The sequence below is a fragment of the Oreochromis niloticus genome, linkage group LG13 (genome assembly GCF_001858045.2).
Source record: "Oreochromis niloticus isolate F11D_XX linkage group LG13, O_niloticus_UMD_NMBU, whole genome shotgun sequence".
Taxonomy (NCBI): Eukaryota; Metazoa; Chordata; class Actinopteri; order Cichliformes; family Cichlidae; genus Oreochromis; species Oreochromis niloticus.
The window spans coordinates 20,009,898-20,034,918 of NC_031978.2; the positions used below are offsets into that span (position 1 = coordinate 20,009,898).

Consider the following 25,021-nt stretch of genomic DNA (forward strand, 5'->3'; position numbering starts at 1 on the left):
AAATGACAAATTTGGGTAATATCCTTTTAAAAGAAACTTTTTGCTTGAGTTTTCATGGAGGTCATCGTTATTTTGAGAGACGGGACGGGCTGTGCTGAAAAGTAAAACGAGTACACACCACTTCACAACTTTCGTTCTCTTCCGGTGTCGGATGCAACGTCATATTTTTAACCCGCGTTTGTTGAACAGCCCACTTTGTTTGGCGGGACTGCGTTATTAGGACTCTAAAACCGTCATCTAATCGGTAATGTAACGACAGTATTATATCCTGAACCGTGAAATAAGTTTCTCGGGCTGTGTTCGAGCTCGGTCTTTTCAACGCAGTTTAAACTCAAATTTGATACCTAGCAAACGTCAAATTTGGAGTTTTTCTCCCTACCATTAACTTCTTGCTATGGGCTCTATTGTTAACATAAGCTAAATAGTCTCAGTTAGCGGCTACATTTAGCCTCGAACGTAAAAATTGAGTTTATGAGAACGACAGTTACTGACTGCTGAGCCAGTGTAACATAACAAACCAACTAGCTTCACCCTGTCAGTTCAGTTTGTCTGTAGAGGCTAATTTCTAGCTGTCAGAAACATTTCGACTCTTTTCTTTAATCCCTAATTGAGCGACTGTGATGAAGATTAGTCAAGGAGAAACTCCGTTTGCCAAGTTTTGCTTTAAGTTATACCGGGTGCCACTTCTGCACAGACTGGTTAATGGTTAATAGCAGATGCCTGCAGCAATTCGTTTGTTCTGATTTTGTATAGCAGCATCCTTTACTGTGTCAAATCAAAGGCCAATGAATTTCTTAATGTTTGTTAGTCATAAGCGTTTAAAAGGTCGCTCGGGTCTTCTCCACAATAGTGTGTTTTATTTATTCAACTCCTAGTAAAGAGAAAATGGCAAAATCACGCGTTATGCATTTTGAAATGAGAACAGCTTATTTAATTGTCATGAATTTGTATTGAAGGTCGCTTTGGTAAATGGCTCACTGCATCAGATATGGCAGGTTTGGGACCCAGCTTGTTACCAAGTGGTACATGAAAACATACATGATTTCTCTTAACATCAGGCACTATGCAGTTTGGAGGCAGAAGAAAGAAGAATAGCATTAACCCTCAGTCGGAGCTCTATGGGCAGCACCTGCAGTTTTATGGACAGCCTCCTCTTGAAAACATCTCTCTCTCTGAATTTGAAACATTTGCTGTGGAACGACTGAAGTGTAAGATTTGTCTCATACTAGTGAAATTCAAATGATGAAAATTACTGTAAGCATTGTTTTCTCTGCTCTTGTGAAATACATTTTATTTAGGACATGTGGTTACTAATGTCTGTTGCCACTGTAGTGTTGAAGACTGTGGAGAATTTGGGAGTGAGCCATGTCAAGCTTACAGACCTGTATATAAGCAAACTTGAGAAAGAGCTTAAAGCTCTGAACTTTCCTTACAGACCAGATGCTGTGAGTATGTTTCCCATTATGCAACTTTAAAGAGTATTAGTGAGTCCGTTATTGCATTATGTTTTCAACAACTTCAGCTAAAGCTTTATCACAAAGAGATTTCTTTTTAAACTTCTACCTGTTACGTGTTTTAATGAAAACACAGGGTTTGGATTTGGTTAGGGTCCTGTAATATCGCACTGCACTTCATGGTGCTTGTGATCCCCTTAAAATGGCAGTGAGACGTATCTAATAAACTGTCATAGCTTTTAGAGTAAGGCCAGTGTATAGCTCAATGTGTATTAACACAGTGTTGACTTTGATGCCCTAGAACTTAAGCTTGCGCAGGATCCATCAAATTCTCTTTGCAATAGTGATGAAATAGCATGATTTAGCAATAAAATGTATTTGTATTAGTAAAGAAGAGACACTGCTGGGTGTTGCAGAAAACGTGACTCATTTACTAACATTTTAAGACCCTATGCTGAATTACAAGAGCCTGAGATAATGGAAGTTAGTGTACAGCTACCGTAAAAATGACTTTTAGTATGTGATCATTTTTTCATATATGTACATAAAATAAAAAACTGTACAACATGACAAGAAGTGGTGAGTGATGATTAGATGATTGACATCTATTTGTCTTTCAAATTACCTAATTGTTTTCTAACCCTTAAGGATGACAAGAAATCTCAAAGTGGACCAACTGAATATGAAAAACGAAGAAAAGACCATATCTCCCACTTCATTCTCAGACTGGCCTACTGCCAAACGTAAGTCTTTAGTCTCCATTTAGGAATACTGAAAGATGTGGTCAGAATAGAAGTTGTTCAGCTGCAAAAGATAAATGTTTATTTCCATTTGTCTCTCAAAGGGAAGATCTGAGGCGCTGGTTTATACAACAGGAAGTTGATCTTTTCCGCTTCCGTTTTAATGACTTGGACCCAAAACAACAACTGGAATTTCTTCACAAGAATAATCTCCGCTATGACACAGTAAGCTTTCCTAAAGAAAACACTTGGCACATTTCAAAAACAGGTTTGTTCTGGAAATTATAGTTGAGGAGGCTTACCACCAAAAAAAATTCCAACTGGAAACTTGAAATTTGTGTCTTCTTGTGATTGTGACTTATTCAGAAACACACAATTTGTCTTTTTTTATATCACCTTCAAGCTTTTTTTTTTTTTTTTTTACTTAGCTACAGTGAGTTTCTCTGGGAAAATTATATTCTTCTCTCCCATCATTTCAGCCTGAGAGTTTTAATTAATTAATTAATTTAAAAAAAAAAAAAAACAGTCATCAGTCCAGTGGAAACACTTTGGAAAGCTGCTTCTCTTCCAGCTGCCTCCTTGGACCTCAAACACTATTACTTATTTTTCTACAGCTTTTCTCCTTATTTCTTGCCTAGAGGTGCAGGCTTCTCTCTAAGAACAATCACTATTTTCTCTGCTTCCCTGAAAGTAAATATGTTTCCTTATATGAAAAAAATTGGGGCGGGGCAGATAGTATGCAAATTGTAAGGCGAGTCTATGGGACTGTTGGTTCCGAACAGCTATGATTTACTATTGTATGCATCGTGGTAAGATCAAAATAAATAATAATAATCCTAAATCTGGTGGTAATTTTGAGTGGGAAGAAATTTGCGGAGTAAGACCTTTTCCACATAGATATTAATAAATGAGGCTGATTGTCCTGTTGCATGACCAGTTTCATCCAAACTGTATCTGTGAGGCAGATGGCCTCACATTTAATCTGGAAAACTTTGATACACAGAGGAGTTTATGGTCGACTCCATGGTTGCAAGGTGTCCAGGTCCTGTGGCTGCAAAACAAGCCTAAATCATCAGCCCTCTATCATAAGGCTTGACAGTTGGTCCGAGGTGTTTGTGTTGAAATGCTGTGTTTAGTTTTTACCAAACGTGGTGCTGTACATTAAGGCCGAACATGTCTACATTGGTCTCCTCTGTCCAATTAACATTGATCCAGAAATCCAGATGCAACTTTGCAAACCTAAGCCATGCTTTTACATTTATTTTAACATTTCACATGCTAAATGAGGGCTTCAGACTCTGGGTTTTTGCAGTCTCTCTTACCATTAAATGGCCTTAGCTTGGGGTAATTTGCTGGGTTATCCGCTTTTTGGGAATGTTGTGGCATTGTATTAACACAATGCCCCAGTTTCAGCTGTTTTCTCCAGACTAGTAATCTGCCAAAATTTCTACTTTTATAGAGGTGCTGATGCCAGTTAACACTAAGAGTGGATTTAGTTTTTCACAGGACTTCTTGCAATCCTGTGAAAACGTTCTAATTCACCCAACTGTGTTTCTGTACTGACATTGAAAGACGAACGTAAATGTTCAGAATAGAAATATGGGAACGACTTTACAAGTTTCATATTAGTAAAATTATACAATTAATGTGACAAAAGCATAATTGTAAAATAATTTGCAAATATGTTTAACAAAAAGGATGATGTTGGTGTGAGAAAGTGTAAAGTCAAATGTAAAAGTGCCTCTTCACCATAATGTGTTTTAGAAAATATATCTTGGATTTTGTTTCTAAGTCAGGCTCAGAGTATGTCGAGGACACGGGCCTGAATCCATGCAAGTTGTTTCTATACACAGCATAGTGGTGTTCAGTTGTATTTTCACTAGGTGGAGCTGTTCAATCATGATAACATCTTCCATCTTTAAAAAGTTGGCCCTATTCAGTAATAGGTTTAATTGTGAAGAAATTATATTTCAAATATGTGTGTATTATTATTATTATTATTTTTTTAATAATAAATCTCAAGACATAAATGTAAAACACTATTGTAGTGTACTTAGTCTCTGTTTTGCTTTTAGGCTCACAAAAGGAAAGAACTACAGTAGGTTTGGATAACATGGTGGTGGCGGGGTGGGACTCAAGTGTAAGCAAGAATGAAAAGCGAACTTTAGGCTTTTGTTTTGTTTTTTAAACAATGTTTGTTTTCCACAAGCTTATTAACATCATATTAACAGTTCAGCTTATGCAGCTCCTCACGGAAATCTCACAACTTTTCAGATTAGCAGTGAGGAGAAGCTGAAGCTGAAGGATCAACTTATAAACTCCAGCTTTGGCGTCAGTGGAATCACTGTGATGGAACACGAGTTTTACAAGGTGAGCTGCTCATGTCTTTGCATGTAGTGATGGGAGACGTATATAAGACATATATTCACGAACACATCACAGAGTGAATGTAACTTCCAAGACATCTAGACAGTGGCCCTGTTAGGTTGATGTGTCATGATGGCTTGATTTCTCTTTCTGCATAGTTAAGAGTCATTCAGGAGAGTTTTTGAAGTAGTGATCATTAAAGCTAATAGCACAGCGCATGATAATATATGGTGTAAGGTAGGTTGTTCAGACTTTGCAGAACATCTTGGATCCCTTTGTGAAGAGGAGCGTTTTGTAACGTCTTCTTTTTGTCCAGTATTAGACTTGGACAAATTACCACTCAAGCTTTCTCATTTGCATTGTATGTATTGTGTAATGCTTACCTGTGTGAGAGTACTTTTATACACTGGAGTAAAACTCTGATTTGTCTGCTTAGCTCTACTTTTTTTTTTTTTTTTTTTTAATAAACTCCTCATCCCCGGGAGCCAGTATCTCATCAGATAGAGACAGATCATCACCGATATGAAATAAATGAGCAAATATTTCTCCCCGGGGCAGTTTAAACCAACATTATGGAAAAATCCTGCTTTTCCAAATGTAGAATTACAGCGCCACATGTGTTTATCTTACTCTTACTAAAGAAATGCATTGACATTATGTTGTATAATCTGATGTGCATAGTAGGCAAATCTTTTAAAGGCTGTGATTATGTTCTGTCAGTCAAGTCTCTACTCATAATGATTTAACATGCAAATGGATTAAATGCAGTTTTTCTATTAACAGAATTTAAAATCTACGACTGGAGTTTAATTTGAATTTCCTTGCTACTGACAATCATTTTCACTGGGAGAATGTAAATCATCCCATTTGGTTTGCTGAGCTTAAATTGTATCCTTGGATCACAATTTAAGCAGCCAAATTACTAAGGACACACGGCTGGCCTTTACATTGTGAACACATTCATGATTTAATTGTTTTTTTTTCTTCTTCCAACTGTCATTGCATTTTAAAGGTGCCTTTTCAAGATGCCCTGGATCTTGTGCGACTGAGGAAAGTGTACCTCAAACAAGGCTATGCGTACATTCCCCATCAGGATATTGTCACCATTGTTCTCAATGATTTCCGCACAAGGCTGTCGAAAGCTCTTGCAGTAAGTGAAATTTTATTTTTTTGTTTTGTTAACACAATAATGAAGAAGCACAATTGAGAATTCTCAGCATTTTGTTGCTTTTCAAGCCTAAACATAAGAGTTCAAGCTTAAATCTGAGCTTTTTAAGACCCCCAAATCTGCATATACTTTAAACTCCAGTATTGTTCAGACTACAGTAAAATGTAGGCCCATTTTATTGCCTCCAGTACAACACCATCTTTAATCATCACCTTTGTGACTCACTCCATCACACCTTCACTTTATATTATTTTACACTAGTGGCCATTTTCATGCCATTTGCGCATGCAGAATCCCCGATTCCATAAGGAGAATTATTAAATTGCCATTGTTGCTTTCAGTGCCCCGAGGGAAATGGTAGAAACACAGGGTTCAAATGAGGGGAATAAGTATGCACATGTGACATAAAATGTCTGGAGGAAAGATTGGGGACATCTAGTAGGAAAGTGCTTATTGTCCCTGCAGGCATGATGTTTTTTTAAAGGCTGCTGAAGGGGGTTTATGATGGCACCATATCACCAAGCTTTTGCATTGCTTAGAATGTCCTGAGGGACTTGAAATGCAATGTTTTGGGAACCAGAGGCCTTTTTTTTTCCTTTTTTTTGTAAATATATAATATATGTGAGAAGACAACCCAAGTCCAGCTCCATGGTGGCAAGCAGTCCAGATGGCGAAATGGGCACAAGGAGCAGCAACTAAAGGCAGTGTCAGTTTGTGGTTTATGAATAGACATTAATTAACGTTAATTAGGCAAGAAATCTTAAAATAGATGACTTGCTGTACTGAGACACAGAAAATAATATTTTATTTCATTACAGTTACCAGTATTTGTGAATTACATTTTGTGTTATTGAGTGGTAAGAGCGGTGGATACAAGAATTACACATATTTGTAGATTAGAGAAGCCACTTTTTAAAAGCGTTATAGGGAAGATGTTGCTTTATGTTTGGCACAAGAAGCTGAAAATGTAGGAAGAAACTCAAAGTTGTCTGAAGTAGACCACACTGCTCATTAATTGGTACAGTAAGGTGGAGTAAATATTGGATCGATATGAGGGGTCAGTGTTTTATAGTTTGGCACCCTTTGCTGAAAATTGGCTCTTTTCCTGGTATAGATCCACATCGGGTGGTCAGAGTTCACTATATTCACCTATCAAAACATCAATACCCAGGTTCTCACATCCTAATTAACCAGTAGACGATAGACATACATTTACACTACATGACAAAATTATTCCTTTGTACAGCCACATGTTGTAACACAGCCAAAGACCTCCTTTGAGTTTATTAAAAGGCACCAGTTTGAAAAAAATTTCATGATTATTTCATTTGCTTTTTTCACATACAGTTTGTTATCAGTACTGCAAAATATGTGTCAGCCATTACCGTACATACCTTTCATATTGATTTCCCCTCTATAATTGTACATCAGTCTTCCGTGTAGTGTTTTAAACTAGAGCGCTGATTTTAGCAAAGGTTTTTAAGTTAAACGAGACACCACATTTGGAGTCTGGTAGTTTAAACAATGGAGCGGCAGTTCTAAGAGAAAATCATTTCAATGCACACTTCAGCTTTTGTGATGTGGTTGTGTTATGTTGTCTGTCACTGTAAGAGAGTAGCCACTTTCACTGTCTTCTCAGTTAATATCGTGTCCTCATGACAAAGAGTGAGCTTCTTTGAGCCACTGAGCTAAAATGCTTTCCCGCAATTTGAACTACTTATCTAAAACTCCCTTCTGTCTAAATGAATTGTTTGATAACCAGGATGATCGGATTGTGATTTCTGAGAGTAGTTTTAGATGTAGCTGAGAATAAATGCAGAGCAATTTGGTGCTTTTTAGTTCTCAAAAAGAAAGAAGTGTACCATTTAGGTGAAGTTTTCCCTATGATTCTGAAACCCTCTCAGGTTGTAGTATAACCAGTGTCGGCAAACCTGTTTGCGTGGATGGTATAATACAGGAAGTCACTACATTTGCATTATTGTTGACATATAATAGTTGATCAGGCAGGACCAGCTTTTCCAAATTAGAAGAGAAAAATAAAGCTCAAATAAAAAAGACCAACTTTGTTCGGTTCTGCAATTCTCCAATTTTCAGGTAATTATCCAGACCACTAACTGCTGGAATGGAATAATTCAACAAAACTATTATTCTTGTAACTGAGCCAGTGTGTTACTGTAATGGTTATTCTCCTTCGCTGGGGACAGCAAGGGGACATCACAGAGAACGTGTCATTAAAAAGGTATGAAACGGAAAGCTGCCTCTCCATGTGACTCCATTTATTGGTTTGTTGTTCATTTTAACAAACAGAATGCTGCATCTTAAAATGTCTTTGGTGCATGGGTAAGGCAGACCTTGAACTGGCCAAAACTCAAGAGTCAGTTTTTTGTTTTGTTTTGTTTTGTTTGTTTTAAAATGAAAAACCATAATTCAGGCCTACAGCTGACTGTTTTTAGACTGAGACAGCATGTGAAAGCTGCAAGTCAGAGGATGTTGTAAAGAATAGCCTGACAGTTGCTGTCACATGTTTTAGGATGGTGTTAAAATGTGTTGCATAAATGATTCGCTCAACCTGAAGTCAGAAAAATCATCTTACTGTTTTTTAAGCCAAGGTTGCATGGAGATGCATTAACGTTATCACTCTTAAGGGCGTTGACACACTAAGCTGACAAGAGGCTGCAAGCATACATTTAGTAAATCAGGATTTTTGTAATTTGTTTTGAATGTCGTGGATTCTCATTGGTGTCGCAGGATTGATCACACAGCCAGCAATTTCCTTTTTTCTTTTTTTCGTTGGAAATTAGTAAACACTGAGCAACACATAATCAAAGTCTTTAATGATAGATACAATTTAAACTTTTAGTTTAAATTGTTTACACGTTTCTGATCTGTTTGGATAACGGCGGTCCAGAAAGACAGTTTTAATTACGAGATTCTGTGCGCTACTTTAAAGTGCAAATAGTTTAAAACGAATCAGGTGCACTTAACCTGCAATGTTGGGCCGTTATAACACTTTGACCTAGACTGTTTGCCATTACTCATGTGATGCCCATCTCTCCTGCAGTTGACAGCTCGCTCGCTACCAGCAGTGCATTCTGATGAACGGCTCCAACCTCTCCTTAACCACCTCAGGTAAGAAGCAGGATGAATAACATCGCTGCTGTTTTGCCAGTGTGACCATGAAAAAGACTTCTAGCATAACTGATCTTCTGCACCAAAGTGTCTTTGGTTGGTCTGAGTTAACTCAGACTGACCCTTTAAATAATATCCAGATGTTGTGGAAACTTTTTGCCCCTTAGTGCGTGTTCAGCATAATGCTTCTTCCATCATAAGGTTACTAGAAATATCCAACTTGTGCACTGTTTTATCTACCATGCCTGCTGCTCTTCTGGGAGAAAATATTAGATGATAGTCGTGTTAGTTCATATGGGTAATTATGAGACAGAGAGACAGTCGCAGTTTTAAGAACAAGGTAAGGGAATAAACGGTATAGATCTTTGAGTTGATAGAAAATATTTTGATTTTGGCTTCTTTTTATTATTTGTAGTCTTGGTTGGACAAAGCAAGACAAATGAAGACGTCATCTTAAGCTGTTATGGGTGTTTGTATAATACTTTTAAATCTGCTGAATGTATCTAAAAAAGATCATTTGAGTTTTCTACTTTAATTTCCTGGCAAAAAGTAAACACTGAATAGACTGTATGGCCAAAAGTGCTATAGCATCTAAAGGTGCTGTTCAACCAGGAAGCCTATGATATGAAGCTCCTGGTGCACAGGTTTGAGGCTCTGCGGTCATTGAGTCAGCAGATCATTGACAACCTTTATGTACTGTGTGCCTCAGCACTCTGTAATTTTGCGTGGTCTGCCATGAGTTGGTGTGGTTCCTAAATGCTTACACTTTAAATAATGCCACTTACACACACAGAGCCAGTCATAATATGTAGGAGGAAAAAATTGTATCGATAGATAGATAGATAGATAGATGTGTGTGTATATCTATCTCTCTCTCTCTCTCTCTCTCTCTCTCTCTCTCTCTCTCTCTATCTCTCTCTCTCTCTCTATATATCTGTATATGTATGTATATACACACACACACACACACACACACACACACACACACACACACACACACACACACACACACACACACACATAATGTATTGTTTCTCTTCTTTTAGTCATGCATATGTGGGACAGGATTACAGCATCCAGAAGAATGTTGGGAAAATCTCCTTGGATCAGATTGATTCAGTAAGTTGCTTTAAACATCTGTTCTTGAAATTTCTTCACATGGCAAATTCTTCAAGGTGCCTTTTTGCATAGAAGGGCCTTATTGCTGGTCTGGGGCAGTGAATACAAAAATATGTGGTGTTTAATTTCACTTAATTAATATCCTTTGTACTCCATAGATGCAAAATAGATAATTGTAGGAAAATATAAATTATATAATACATTTCTTCAAGTTGGTCATTAACAATTACCTGCTTACAGCTTTCAGGGAAGTCATTCCCATTGTGTATGAGGCAGCTCCACCAGTCTCTTAGAGAAAACCATCATCTCCGCCATGGAGGTCGGATGCAATATGGTCTCTTCCTCAAAGGTATCGGCCTGTCTTTGGAGCAGGCACTGCAGTTCTGGAAAATGGAGTTCATAAGAGGCAAAGTGGATGCAGACAAGGTAATGGTGATACATTTTAATGCTTTGTAAATGAATATTTTCTGAGTATCTTTAAAACAAAAAGTCAACAGATGCCTTCTACCTGCTCTCCTGGCGAAGGGTGGTTCAGTCCATCCTATTCATAATTGGTTCATAGTCAACAAAATGTTACATAACATACAGGCATCACTCAGTAACCGTTCACCCATCCCAGAAATGACATGGGCTACAGTTTTTTATTATTTTACAGACTAAATTTGATCCAATTTCAAAACGTACTTGTTTATTTTACAACATATGATGGTACATGTGTTGCTGGAAGTTAAGTAAAATATAGTGATATAGTGATGTCTGAATTTCTCAGACTGAGGGTTTCTGGTCTGGTCTGTTCAACACTTCAGTGGGTGGGGCTGTTTTTATTGGAGATTAAGTGGCTCCATCAAAGCTTTATTGATTGAAGGAAAGTTCACTGGTGTCATTAGGTGCACTCAGTGCTTTGATGAGGCTAATGAAAACTGAAGTGGTTATGAGTTGGGTTATTATGTCTCTCGGTAGGAGACAGACACAGTAAAGACATTAAAATTGTTCTGCATGAAGAAAACGCTCACTCTTTATGTGAGTAAGGGAGAGAAGTGACAGGAGACTCCACATAATGGACCAGCTCAGATAGAACAAATAGAATTTCATGCTGTGGAGTTAAGTAGCTATGAATCATGCTTTTTAGTCTTGTAAGGCTTTAAATATAAATTTATTAGACTATTAATTTTTTAGATTTTTTTTGACTTGACTCTAAAAGTTTGGATATGATCGTGTTGTTTGTGTTATGTTAACAGGCAGGGGATTTTTGTTTCCCGTGTTCATTCACCATAGTTGCAGATACTTCAGGAGGTGTGATCAGAAAGTTCAGTGGGTTTATTAAAAGCACAAACTATGCTGCTATTCACTTTCAAGGCCATCCTCTTATTCACCTCTGGCTTCCAGCGATATGAACACACTTACTCGCCATGCATGCTGGATTTCCTCTCTGTGTGAAAAATAACAGCCTTTAAAGGTGGAGACTTTTTTGTTGATGTCAAAAAACAAGCATATTTTCGAGCGCTTTGTGTTGTACTCACCACAGTTCAAGCCTTCCCTTTGATGCCTTATGCATCAAAGCGCACAAAGTATTTTTGGTTTGCAGCCTTGCAGGACTTTGTGATCATACCTCCTTTGTTAGATGGGATGTCTCTGAATTGGTCTGGCATGCGTACATCGATTCAAAGTCTGGTCATATAAATGTTAAAGCATTTCCTTATCATCTATCAAGAAAATAACTTCTTAATTTCTCTCATTGTATCAAGTTGCTTTTTTAGTTGCTTTTACAGTAAGCACTACAGAATGTTGGAAAACCTCACATGCCTCACCTTGTCTGGGCTATCTTAGACGTGAAATATGGCTGCCCTGTGGTTTTTGAGTAGGCTTTTTGTTTTAAAATGCTCCATCCACAGTGTGGCCATTTGGGAATTTCTTGAGATATCACATTTCCTAAAAGATGCACTCTAATGTTCATTAGATGTGAAAACAATCTCTCCTAAAGTTGGGATCTAAACTTATCGGGTTAAGCATACCTTACTCAACCAATTCTTTGAGTGTGTTTTGCTCTTCCACACTTGACTCACTGTTACATTTTATTACTGTTTGCTGCTCTGTTCCAACCTAATTTAAGAGCTGATTAGTCAGCAATTATATTCACTTTAATTACTTGCACTACTCGACATGCAAAATCCAAAATATTTGTCAGCTTTATTTTCTTAAATGGGTAGCTTTCATTGTCTTGTAGTATATTCTGGAAAACTCTAACTCCTGGTGCATTTGTTCTAGATGAAAAGATGCATTGAGAAAACGTTGGTTGTGTTAGTTGCAAGAGTACTTGCGAATGAGCTGTTTTGACCTGCTGTCATCAAATCATTTATATTTTATGAGATGTGCAGAAATACTGTGGATCTGACTAATGCTGACATCCATGCAGAGCTCACACATAAGTGGATTGCAGCTTTGAGTGCTCATCAAAAGATACAGTATTAACAGACTGCACAGCAAGTGCCAAGAAGTGATTGTGCTGAGTTGAATAGACACCTGATGTAGCAGTCTGGCGTGGTTGTCCTTATGGACGGGCCTTGATCCCAGAGCCCTGTAGTCTTTGAATACTAATTTGTAGTAGTAGATCACACGGCTGGCATCCTGGTCATGTTACCCCAGGTAGCCTGCGCTCTTTCCAGTCTGGGTCATGTTTTGCATCAGCCAGACATTTTGTCCAAGCATGTGGGACTGTCTTGAGCCCCTGTTTCTTGATGGTGCCTCAGTTGAAGGAGTAATAAGGAGACAGATTACAGGATTCTGACCAGAATGGATACACAAAGATGCACATGGTTGTAGCTGCATAGACAGCAGGTGCTTTGTCATTTGTAAGGTTCAAATCTTTTTGCTGGATGGGAAAGACCAGCTTTGCAGAAGCACGGTGTACATGGAAGCAATGGGAGGCTAATGAATTTTAGCAACCCTAATGTCTAATATTAATCGAAGAGACACAAAACTGTTGTTCACTGCTGTTTATTGCATGATTGCAGTCCATAAAAGCCGCAGAAAGTTGCATGTTTAGGACATAAAATTTGATTGGAAATTGTAATAAGCATATTTTTTTGGCAATATATAGTATTTGTGTTCTGGGAACGGTTAATAGGAGTGTTATTAAAAGATGTACTCTGCCATTTTAAATATAGATACTCACTCCAAAAAATAGTTAAAGTAGGGTAAATTCTGGTTGGAGAACATACAGATACATGCATACTAAGATGAAAAGTAAAAATATCACTGAATAATTTGTGGAGCTCTCAGAAATAGGTTTGCACTGATGCGAACAATGATTGACATCAGGATAGCTATTTTGGAGGTTAGTTCAATGAGGTTTTGTTTTTTTCTTGAATGCTGATATTTAAAAAATGAATTTTACTTGAACCACAAAGGTATTCCATTCTCTTTTTTTAAGCTGTTAATGAAGCCTAACCCTAGTAAAGCAGTCTCAGTGAGAGCCTCATGGTATACCACAGCCCTCTTTAGCACCCTGTACATGAGGCGGCTTGGTTCCCGTGTACAAGTTCTCAGAGAAAGTAGCCGTGCACAAAGCCCTGCTCTTGTTCCACAGCAGAGGCAGCAGAATCGCGCTGACCAGATCGCAGCTCTCTCAGTGATGTATGTGTTGTGTCAGGGACTGCACTTTGTGGCAGGCTGCACAAAGCTTGCTCATTAGTATGCGACAGGCACAGAGGAAAAAGATGGGAGGCAGCATTGCCAAAAGGGAGGCCCGGAGGAAGAGGCAATGTAATATTAGACTAGAGGGGGAGAGAAAATTGATGAAATCAACTTGATCTATCCATTATTCTTGCTACAGAAGTTGGCCAATTCATTTGGAGGAGTGTCTATTTGTACCACATTTGTGTGTGCTGCATTGCCTTGAGGGGGTAGGCCTGCTTTTAAACTACTTGTTTTTCAAATGTTAACTTAAGGTTAATTAACTTCCACTAACTGACACATTCTTTCATAATGTAGGTGGAACAAATGAGTCATTAGATGACACTTTATATTAACTGCTCTTGGAGATGTGTTACAAATGTGCACCATGCTATTTTTATCTCTAGTATTTTCAGTATAATTTAAAAGGAGCCCCACGCTTCTTTGTTGCTACCCCATATAAAATAAAGCCTGAGATAATTTTTGTCTTAATGACTTTTTTCTTTCTCTCGCTCTCTCTCTTTTTTTTTTTTTTTTTCAAAAAAAGGTCTATAAATACAAAATGACAACATTCAACTCATTAGTAGGATCAGGATGTAGGAATTAATTAGAATTTTTGTGTCTTTTCTCACTATTTCAGCAGCTTGAAAAACTCAATTCCAGACCCAATTTAACAGAATATTTGCCAGTACACCACTTATGTGATATATAATGTTTACAAACCAGATAGTCCGAGAGTTTCCTTCATTTTTACTGCTCATGCTGAATTTAAAAGCTACCCAGTGGCAATATTTTGGTCACAATTCTTCAAAATTGTAATTTATGGCATCTGTTGGCAAGAATAACAGCCTGTGTGTCTTGGCAGTGATGTCAAATTCGGTATTGGTGAAGCTATAATGGGCACCTACTGCAAAAGTTATGACATGGGATAGCAGATATGACACAGGTGTTGCTAGTAACATTGTGGCCCTGTGCTTTTAAGGCAGAACGGTCAGCCATGACACTTTTGACAGTGAGACAGCAACACCAAGACTCTGAAGCTGAAGAAACCAATGCCAACCCCCTCCAAACACACACACACACACACGGTTTTCCTAGTGTGACATGTCAAAATAGGCTAAAATTTAAAAATTCCTTAAAATTCTAGCTGTCACAGTGATGGTTTTTTTTTAAAGTTTTTTTTAAGTCTTCCCATTTAATTTAAGCTGTTTCATGAGTTACAGATTTTGTGTTTCAGTGCCTTCGCTGCTCTAATTTTTCTGCCATTTAGTTAAATGCTAATTTTGCGTGAATGACCTTTTTAAAAAGCGATCAATGTCTTCTTTTCTGCAACATCAAAGTACTTAACTCGTGTGCTGCTCCTGCATTTTATAGTCACTCACCTTTATGTTGTTGTTTTTTGGTGTGAAAAGGCTCGTTGTGCAGATTGAAAGGGGAATGTATTATAATGGTATTTAACATAAGAGGGATTGGAGCTATAAGCACATCAGTCACTATGGGCTGAGCCTAAGAAGCCATGCCAAGTTTATACACACACACACACACACACACACACACACACACACACACACACACACACACACACACACACACACACACACACACACACACACACACACATACATATATAAGTAATCCCTTTGATTGTGACCTAATTCAGGATTTTGTGAATGTGCTGTAGAGTGTGGGGGGATGTTATAGTGATGTAGTCCCATGAGCCAAGATATGCATAAGAGCAGCTTTGGCTCAACTCCATTGAATGCATCTTTTTGTAAATTTTGCAGTTTGGGGGTCAGCTGTATCGGGGTATATCCAGGATTATCTGAAGTGTAGGTTGAGGCAAGACAAAAACATTAAAAAACACATTTAGAGGGGTTTCATTCACGCGGCAGGTTGTGCTTTACCTCAGCTTTGCTGGGACAAATGACTGTTTAGTATCGTTTTTGAGGCTTTGTGGCACTTTTAGCTTAGAAATGATCGTTTTTTTAAATTCCAGGTAACATCTTAAATACGCTGTAACACTGGTGGAGTTCCTGTGCTTTGTTTTAATAGAGTAAGGGAGTCTTAAATCAGGAAAAGACCTCTTATATTTATTATTTGATTTATCGTACTTAAAGAAGGTTTTACAAGTTTTTAAATTGCCACTGCAGCTTGGCACATTAGTAAGTTTGCAGGGTTTTATTGCAACATTAATGTGTTATGATGGGTGCAGTCATGTTGATTGTGTTCTGCCAGTGTCAGAGCGCGCTCTGTGTATTTTACACTCTGATTTTTAGAGGCACGGTCACTGTAATGCATTTTAATGACTGCACAGAATTACTGTGCAATAAAAAGTTCACTGCAAAGATTGTGTAAAATGACCCCCATCAAAAAGTATAACTAGCTGGAAGATGATGAGAAGGGTTTCAGAGGTCTGTCATACAGTTCATGTGTGTCCTTGACTTTGATCTCCTACTTTTAGGGCAGATCAGGTAAAGGGTTTTCAAGATATCAAATCAGGATTTGCATAGTTCTGCTACCTTTAAGCCCTTGAACTGTTGAATAAGATATAACAAGCCCTGGCTTTATCTGAGTGTAAATTCAGTCTGACTGTACACTTGATGGTCAGTACTAATGCAAAGTTGTATAAATGAAAATATTCAAGTCTATGCAGGGCAAAAAACACGATAATTTTCACTGTCAAGAAATCTGTCAATAATTTTTTTTTAAAGTCTATAAAATATAAAAAGTAGTCATTACAGTCCATGTATTCAGCATATCCATCCCATAATATCATCAATTTTCTTAATTTGCTTTCCAGTTTGGGATCATAGGGGGCTGGAGCCTGTCCCAGCTGCCACTGGGCGAAAGGCAGGTCAAAGCTAAAACGACTGGCATGTTGAGCATGTCACCTTCAATAGGTTGAATCCAAAACGCCTGTTACACAATGCACACACACCAACAACTCCTGTACTGAAATATAAAATGCTTGCTCTACATTCAGTAAACTCATTAGAGCAGTTTAGAGGATTGAACTGCTCATCTGAATGTGAGCTGCACACTGAGGATTACAAAAGTGCTGTGCACATTAAACTGTGTTCTGGGGCCTTTTTTGTTGAATTTAAAATCTACTTCATATTGAATTGAGTCCTTCTACAGGGCAGTGGGCAAAAGTTCTGAGAAAGATGGCCATATTACAGCATCCGTGGTTCAACTATCTCGAGTGTGGCGACACCTCTACAGCAGGTTCTCTCTAATAGCTCTATATTTCATTGAGGAAAACACCCTGTCAAAACTGACATGATGTATGACAATGACTCTTTTCACCCTTACCTTGTCCCTCTTACACCCTCATCCTCACTAATGCCTTTCGCTTCCTCTCTCCTTCTCTCCCTTTCTGTAGTTTGACAAAGCATATGCCTACAGCATCCGCCACATGTTTGGCAAAGAAGGCAAGCGAACAGACTACACCCCCTACAGTTGCATGAAGGTGATTTTATCAAACCCACCCAGCCAAGGAGACCATCATGGTGAGTTGACGGCTGTTGGAAGAAGTGGTTGGCTTGGAAACAGTAACACATTTTGCTATGTGTTCGCTAAATCTGTGCAAATCTGCAGTTATAGTTTAATGTGCTTTCATGCTCCTTTATTTTCTTCCAACTGTTGAAATTCTTTATTTGCATTTTTTTTCCCTTTAAATAAAATCCCGTCTTATCTTTGTAGGATGTCCATTCCGTCACAGCGACCCAGAGCTGCTGAAGCAGAAGCTTCAAGTGTACAAAGTGTCTCCCAGTGGAATCAATCAGGTGGGTGCCATCTGTCCACAGTCGGTTTGTCAAATGGTTGAACAGCCCTCTAGCCACAATTCCCTTCTCTGACTGGGGACAGCATGTGGGTTATGTTTCTTCTTCAGTCTCACAAAACTCAGCCAGCATTCTTATTGGATTTATAAAAACTGTCAAAGAATTAATTTAGAAACCACCAAATAGTACTCATGTCAGTAGCTGATGGCAGTTGGTCTTAAATATGGTAAATTTCCTTTGCAGAATAAAGCCTGTTTTGTTTTTTGGGGTTTAAAAAAAAAAATTTATGTCTGTGTGTGCAACACACACATTGCTTGGGAGTTATCTGCTATATTCGGTGTGACACAGCCACCACTTGCAAAGTGTGTTCTCCGACTGAGTGTTTGCTGGAGGTTGCTGGCTGTCGCTTTGTGAAATTGTTCACGAATATGGTGCTGCACCAAAAAAAAAAAAATACATGTTTACTTGTAGATTGCCATTGTCGCCCGTAGTTTGCACGTAAGACCCCCACTAGTCTTCTGGCTAACTGCTAGCCGAGTGGTAGTAACATATTCCAAGGGCAGAAAAGGAGAATGTTCTCCTTCAAAATTTGCTAAAGCATGTTTGCTTTAACACTGAGGCACAGCTTTGACTTTGAAGTGTTTGGAGACAAGTTGGTGTGTTTCATGCAAACTACGCGGGACTGCAGCAATCTGCTGGTGACCAAAACAATTGCAAGAAGTTTTTTGAGTCAGCATATACCCTAACGATTGGTGGTTGCCAATCAATGACCTGCCTCTAGGCCTATGTGACCGGGTCTTTAGCAATCGATTTCCCAGCGACTGCCATCAGCCTCCATCAATGACTGGTCAATCAATCTGGAAATGCAGTGTTCCATCACAGATAGTCTTGGACTGGTCGCTGGGCTTTAATCACTTGACCCTACATTATCACCTTTTTGGTCACACACCTGATGGGGACAAGCTAATGCCACGTGGTACAGCTTTGATTTGGAGCAGTTTTACACAGAGAAAAATCAGTACAGGTAAATACAATTACAATATACATATTTTGAGATTTTAATAATAAGAAATAGCCTTTTAAAAATTGGTGAACCCACCAATCAGCAGGAAGATGATGTGCAGATTGCTTACAAAAGAAGGTGAAAAACTAATATAAAAGTCAATAATTTATGGCAATCTGTGCAGCATTTGTAGAGATGTTTGGGTATATATTCACACCATGAGGTTGCCAGAGGACATGTCAAGTCGGGAAGAATGTCTGTACAGATATTCCTATGTACATGCAACATCAATCAGGGATTGACAAAAGAGATTTATTTCCAAGAGACCAAAAAGGTAAAGATAGGTAAAAGCTAAAAGGCTGTAATAGTATCACGAAATGTCTTGTGAATCTAAGATGTTGTTCTATAATCCCAGAGGAACCTTCAGAAATAAACCTCACAAAGTAAAAGTCTTACCATAATAACACAGCTTGTATTTTTCCTTTATTATCCATCGTTTGTGTGCATTTTAGCAAATGCTCCTCATATTCCACTAAGCAAACTAAAGCTCTGATAAAAACGGCAAAGTCTGACTGAAACTGTGCGTAGCTCGACACTGATCTAACCCCAGCCTCAGTGTTTAGCATGCTGGTGGCAGTTTCACGCTGGAGGCAGCCTTCAGGAATCTGGGGAATAATGAAGGAACCAAGTTCAGGCAGACTCCTCAGAAGTGTCTCTCTCTTAGTGAGTACTGATAACTTGGGATTTTTCTTTTTTCAGCAGGTCACTCACCCCGAGTATGCAGTCTCACTGCACACTACAGTGGCTTTATTACCAGAACGTTGCCGTTCTTATGTGACCCAGTAAAAAGTTGGGCTGCAGGCTGGGTGTTCACCCTCTCCCTTTTCAGCTTTGTAGAGCTTCAGAAGGAAAAAAAAAAAAAGTAGAAATCACCCAAAATTGAGATCTGTAATCATTGCCACTGGTTATTCTCCAAAGAGCTGACCCAGGGCATGAATATTTAGATTAGCCTAAATATGTATGTGATCTGTTTTTATTAGGTTTGAAGAAATTTTTTTAAGAATGTATTCACTTCTGTCATGTTGATTAACTAAAAAAAAGGGATAAAGTCATTTTAAATAGAGGGCTGGCGAAGCAAAAATTGGCAACAGTATTCTCTGTAGAGTTGCTGTATCAGTATCTAAGGTGTAGAAGTTTAACCTTCATTTTTGTGAACTGTGTCTTTTATTGCAGATCCTGGAGCTGGTTAAAGGAATGCACTACCAGCTGGCATGCCAGAAATACTTTGAGCTGACACACAATGTAAGTGGAGTCATTTGATGCAGGGAGTAACCAGGGGTACCTGTGTCAGAGGCAGGGGTTCGGTCCTTACATCTCATGCATGAAGGCTCAGGAGAGACCCAAAACTGTCATCCCATCCATCATTAGCTGTCTGTCACAGCCGCTTAATTTTCATAGGTTTATTATAGCATTCCAATCTATTTTGCCCCCCTGTGGATGCTTATTTAATTTAAGCTGTTTTATGTGCGTGAGTCATCATCCTGTTCAGTCAGTAAAGCTAGGACTGAAAGTGACAACACATTTTCTTGTTACTGCAGATCGTTCAGGTCATTCAGCTGGGGTTTGCACACATGGATGCCCTGCATTTACACAGCTTCTTGTATAGTGTGAATGGACAGTAGAGGTCAGCGTGGAAGTTCATTCATTCTACTGGCCAGCAGGGGGCAACACCTCTGGCTTCAGGAACAAGTCAAACTTTACAGCTAATTCTACCTTAATAAACACTTTAATACTGAGTTTATCCTGTTAAGCACATCTATACATATACTTATATTACACTAACATTAACAGCAAGGTATAAGTCAGGATGTGGCGACTTCATGTTTGACCTTTAACTCGGTGCGTAATGAAAAGATCCAGGCCTCACATGAGGCCTAAAACCACTAGCTCACAAACCAACAGGCAATTGTGTTCAGTTGTCAAAAGGAAGGCATCACTACAATTAATGCTGATAGGGGAAAATGACACATTGCACTTTTAGTAAGGTAAATATTTAGTGTTATTACAAGTTTCTATCTTTATTAAAATGGACTCAGTGTATAAAAATGTACACTACATGAATTTAGATAGATTTTTAAAATTCAGTCTTTCTGTCAGTGATTTATATCTCTTCACTCTACTAAAGCAGTATAAACGAAACAGTGGTCTGCTAGGTTTGGGCAGTGAAATCCCTGTGTATAAGTACATTAATAGTACATCTAGTAGTACAATTCAACATGGTCTTAATTTAAACCATAGATCATTAGCTTGTGTTTATCAAGTTACATGTCAATCTGAAATCTGTAGATTTCCAGAACTTTACATGCATATCTTCTTTTTAAAACATAATGTCAATCATTTTTATTTCGATATACATTAGAAGTCTAATTTACTCTAATTTAATAAAGATTGACTTACTTATGTCTACTTTGTGCCTTATCTTTTTGCTGCTCATTATAGGAAGATTTTTAAATATTGAAAATCTTACCAACTGGAACAGTTACTACTGGTAAAATATATCTTTGCTGTCATTATTATCCGTATAATTAAGTAGCGCAACAAAATTTGGTTCACTGATATAAACTGTGCTGGTGTTGAACATCTGCTCTGATGTTCCTTTGTGGGGAATATTCCCGGGGCTACTTGGGTTGTGTATCGTTTTTCATTTAGAATTTGTGGGTCACTTGTTTAGTTAAAGTCATTACATGTACATTTATTTTCTCCAGGCAAACAAATAATAAAATAACAAACAGTATGTTTTGCAGTCACGTGTAAAATAAATTTATTTGCCTCACATGGCAATATATACAGACTGAATGCACATTTTTAATTTTTATCATCCCAACAGCTTAAAAAAAAGAGAGAGAGGCTGACTTTGTTGAGCCAGAGAAATGTTAGGAGCTGACGGACTACCATTTAGGTCTACTTGCAGATACCTTAAAATACTATTAAAAGGAAGGCCGGTACTAGCGGTTCAATAGGTACGAATAGCCAGTGAAATATTTCCTTGGTAACTGAAGATGCCGACATGCTGTTTGGGTATTTTAAATCTTTTACTTTTTCCACAATGAAATGTTTTGAAAACATCAATCAAATTACCTAATTATTTAAAAATCACAGAAAAGGTCACAGAAAGAGAATTTGTATTCCATCCGCTAATTGATTAATGGGTTTTTTACTCATCATGAATGATTTTGACATTTTTATTTCCTGAAAGGCCATTTCATCTTTTCACTGTGCTCTGATAGAGTAGTTAGCAGGTGACTTTGCTCACTAATGTGGCTGTGAAAGCCTCCTGTCCTCATTAGTAAATCGTTAGTAAATTAGTAAACCATTGCACATCACCCTCACTGACGGAGATGTTAAATGACCGTCTTATAACAGGTGACATTTCATTGAATCAGTCAATCATTGCGCTAGCAACCTGCCACTTTTACGAAAACTAAACCTGCTGTTCTTCCTATCTCCTGACCTTCCCTCTCATGTGGTTTCTCTCTTTTTTTACCCTTTTTTAAAAAAACAGATTGAAGACTCATCTTTCTCACTCAATCACCCCAACCAGTACTTTCTGGAGAGCCAGAAACTTCTGGGTGGAGGCAAGGACATAAAGAGAGAGATGGATGCTCCGCAGAGGTCACAGGAAAACGCCGCCTCCAAAGGATCCACCGCAACTCAAGAGGTGGCAGCAAACACCTCCCAACATTTGGCCGAGATGACAGAAGATTTGGACTCTTTCTTTCAAGATGCTTGAGTCTCATATTTCAAATAATTCTGTATCTCTGGACATCCTCTGAATTCTCCTAAATCTTACAAATTCCCTAAATTGTTATATTAAGTATTAAAGTTGAAAATCTGTCTTTCAGTCTTTTAGTTCCAGCATAGCAGACTTTGGGAGAAAAAGTGAAGAAAATTAAAGGAGTGCACCACAGTGCTCATTGAAAGGAAAAATAGAAAGATTATGACCAAAAATTGCATAAAAAATCTATAATTGAGACAGTAAGCTTTTGTATTTTGTCTAAAAATGTTTTTTTTCTATTTTCTTTATTGCAGGTTTTGATTCAGCCTTTCAAAAATTCACACAGACGTTTCTTTTCTTTTTTCCCGCTGTATGATATTCTTTGCTCACATGTCCGTGATCCTGCATTTATTTCTGCGTAACCATGCGTTAAAACTGCTCTCTTGGTTTGTTTTCTTTCTTTGTTTTTACACTGGTCTGAACTCAGATGGCTTATATTCTCAGTGCACAGTATTTTGGCAGAGACATGGTTTGGGGGGTGATGACTAGAACATTTCCCAGCTGTCTCAAAAACAATGTCATTGTATTTGCTGGCAGCAGTATGGATGAATGGTGGCAGGAGGGCGGATGAAAATAAACAATTTCCACACTTGTATTATGCTGCCTTGGAATATTGCCTCCTAGTGCACAATGCAATTTATTCAAAGCATACGTGGTCAAGAGATATTTCCTCACTTTCCTCTTGAGCCTCAGCTCAATAATTTGTTTTAAAAAAAAGAAAAGGTGGCTGTCTAAAAGTCTAACCTTTTTGTGCTGCTGTGGAATTAGCAACACAGACGGCTCCTCTAATCTCGGTTCTTTAGGAGGTACAGTTTTGTGCTCTTATCTCCCCTCATACTATGCACTTTACCAGACTGCTAACTTTGGATCCAATTAGAGGGACAGCAGTGTTAGTTTATGAATGTAAATGCATTTTTCAGGAGGCTGGAGGAAACATTTGGGTCATTTTGTGGAAACCTCAATCTGTAATTTAATCATAGATGACTTTAGCCAAATGTCCCTGATGATGACCAAAAACATAATAATTTGTACCATTAATGCACATTTCTCTGTTTCACGACTTCCTCTGGCATATGCAAACCATCCTGCATCAGTGTCTCTCACTTTAAACATCAGAGCGCCCGAGCTGCACATGGCTGGAATTAAATTAGGTCTTAAAATCCAAGCATGGTGCTTGACATGGAGAGGATTTATTCAGTATAATAAGGCAACTGGATAACAGTGCACAGCCGGGCTGCTGTCAGCAAGAGACCCTTGATGTTTAATATTTGGTGGAGCATGACTACATCTGACAAAGCTGGCACTTTCTTAGACTGTGGGCAGGCAGTTGACTAGGACTGTGTTTATCTCCTTCAAATGGATTTACAATCATTAGTCATGAACTTGCTTTCGTTGTGTGATTTGTTCTCTTCCTGTAGTCATTACATGGACCAGGGGTGTACTGTGGGGATGGTGCATTATGCAAAGGGTGAGAAACATAATCCAAGACGTAATCGCAGCATTTGTTTCAGAAGCCTCATATGGAAAGTGACGTCCATGTCTTTATTGCAGCTTTGTGAATGCACTGCAATCTGGAAAATCCCCAAGTTCATCTGTTTTCCCATGCACAGGCAAATAATATTGACTAACAGTTAAAAAATTTAAAGAGGCACCTTAAGCTTAAACTATGAGCCAGTTACAGAAAACGTAAAAAATACTCAATTGTTATTTGTTGGGATGTGAAAGAGCACCACAGCGAATCAAAAGGTTATTCATCAGTGGTAATGATTACTTCTCTGACTCTATTGTTCGTTTCTGCTCAGCGCATGATGTATCTTTTTGTCCTAATGCAGCATAATTTTACCCAGGGGACTAAATTTGCAGCAGTGTCATTTGTTATTCAGTACGCCTCACCAGAGGCAGCTCTGGTTAATTTGGAGATTTGCGTGCACGTAGTTTATTTCTTTTTAAGGATTAGATAGCATCTAATAATGCATACTTGTACATCTCACCCTTGAGCTGTATTAAAATTAGCAAAATGTATTTGATAACTGTCTCAGTCCTTATTTCAGATCTAATAAATGGTTTGCAGTCATTACGGAGTGTTAGCTTTTCAGTGGGAGGATTTGGCAGTGTTTAGTTCTTTTTAAATGAGCCAGAGTCCTTGTTGTCGCTCCGCTGTCTCAATTTTTTTTTTCAATCTAAAAAGTTTGAGCTTTTCTAGAAAAAAAGCCTGTTGCAGGTTAAATTAATGAAATCTTGAGGTGAAGGCCTGCAATAGTCTGGAAACCTCGCCAGGGCTTACTCTGCCTAGCTCCAGTGTCAGCTGGATAAGCTGGAGGCCCCCTCGCTCCCAGTTAAGCAGGTGATTGGTGGATGGATTTTTAGTTTGGTGAGTTTAGAGTCATGTACTTGTTGCTGCTTCTTTTTTTCCCCTCTTTCTTTATAGTGGAAAAAATATAAGAATCTGTCTTTAAAAAAAATGGAATTGGAAGGTTCATCATGCACTCGGTCGCTGCTTTGACTGTGAAACGATTTCCAGAAGACCATGAAATGTGAGTTAGAGCTACGAAAGAAAAACGGCTACAGAGTGAACTCTTTAAACTCAATTTAAAAGAACTAAAGACTGTTTGTTTTGTCAAAGTTGTGGTTCATTATGTAAAACTGAGTCAGTGAGCCATTCTGCATGCAGTGGTGTGTAACATGTTTGTTGAGATGTAATGTTGTTGTTACTTAGTTTTATTTCAGGGCTCATTTTAGTTTTGATTGCTGA

At 38.3% G+C, this 25,021-nt stretch overlaps 1 protein-coding gene across 1 annotated transcript; it reads left to right on the forward strand.

The window, feature by feature from the left end:
- Positions 1 to 118: 118 nt before the first annotated feature.
- Positions 119 to 24,291, forward strand: prim2 (DNA primase subunit 2). Its single transcript, XM_003441131.5, has 14 exons — positions 119 to 244; positions 1,059 to 1,208; positions 1,333 to 1,445; positions 2,103 to 2,197; positions 2,299 to 2,419; positions 4,469 to 4,564; positions 5,574 to 5,711; positions 8,791 to 8,858; positions 9,905 to 9,977; positions 10,218 to 10,403; positions 17,032 to 17,158; positions 17,352 to 17,434; positions 19,668 to 19,736; positions 21,997 to 24,291. Exons 2-14 carry the CDS (start codon positions 1,064 to 1,066, stop codon positions 22,222 to 22,224), a joined length of 1,542 nt encoding a protein of 513 aa, XP_003441179.1. The 5' UTR covers positions 119 to 244; positions 1,059 to 1,063; the 3' UTR covers positions 22,225 to 24,291.
- Positions 24,292 to 25,021: the final 730 nt, after the last annotated feature.

Bases quoted from the DNA above. Each gene is read 5' to 3' on its own strand.
- prim2 (XM_003441131.5), top strand. From the start codon at position 1,064: ATGCAGTTTGGAGGCAGAAGAAAGAAGAATAGCATTAACCCTCAGTCG. The intron at 1,209-1,332 runs GTAAGATTTGTC...TTGCCACTGTAG, and splicing joins TGCTGTGGAACGACTGAAGT to TGTTGAAGACTGTGGAGAAT. The intron at 9,978-10,217 runs GTAAGTTGCTTT...ACCTGCTTACAG, and splicing joins CCTTGGATCAGATTGATTCA to CTTTCAGGGAAGTCATTCCC.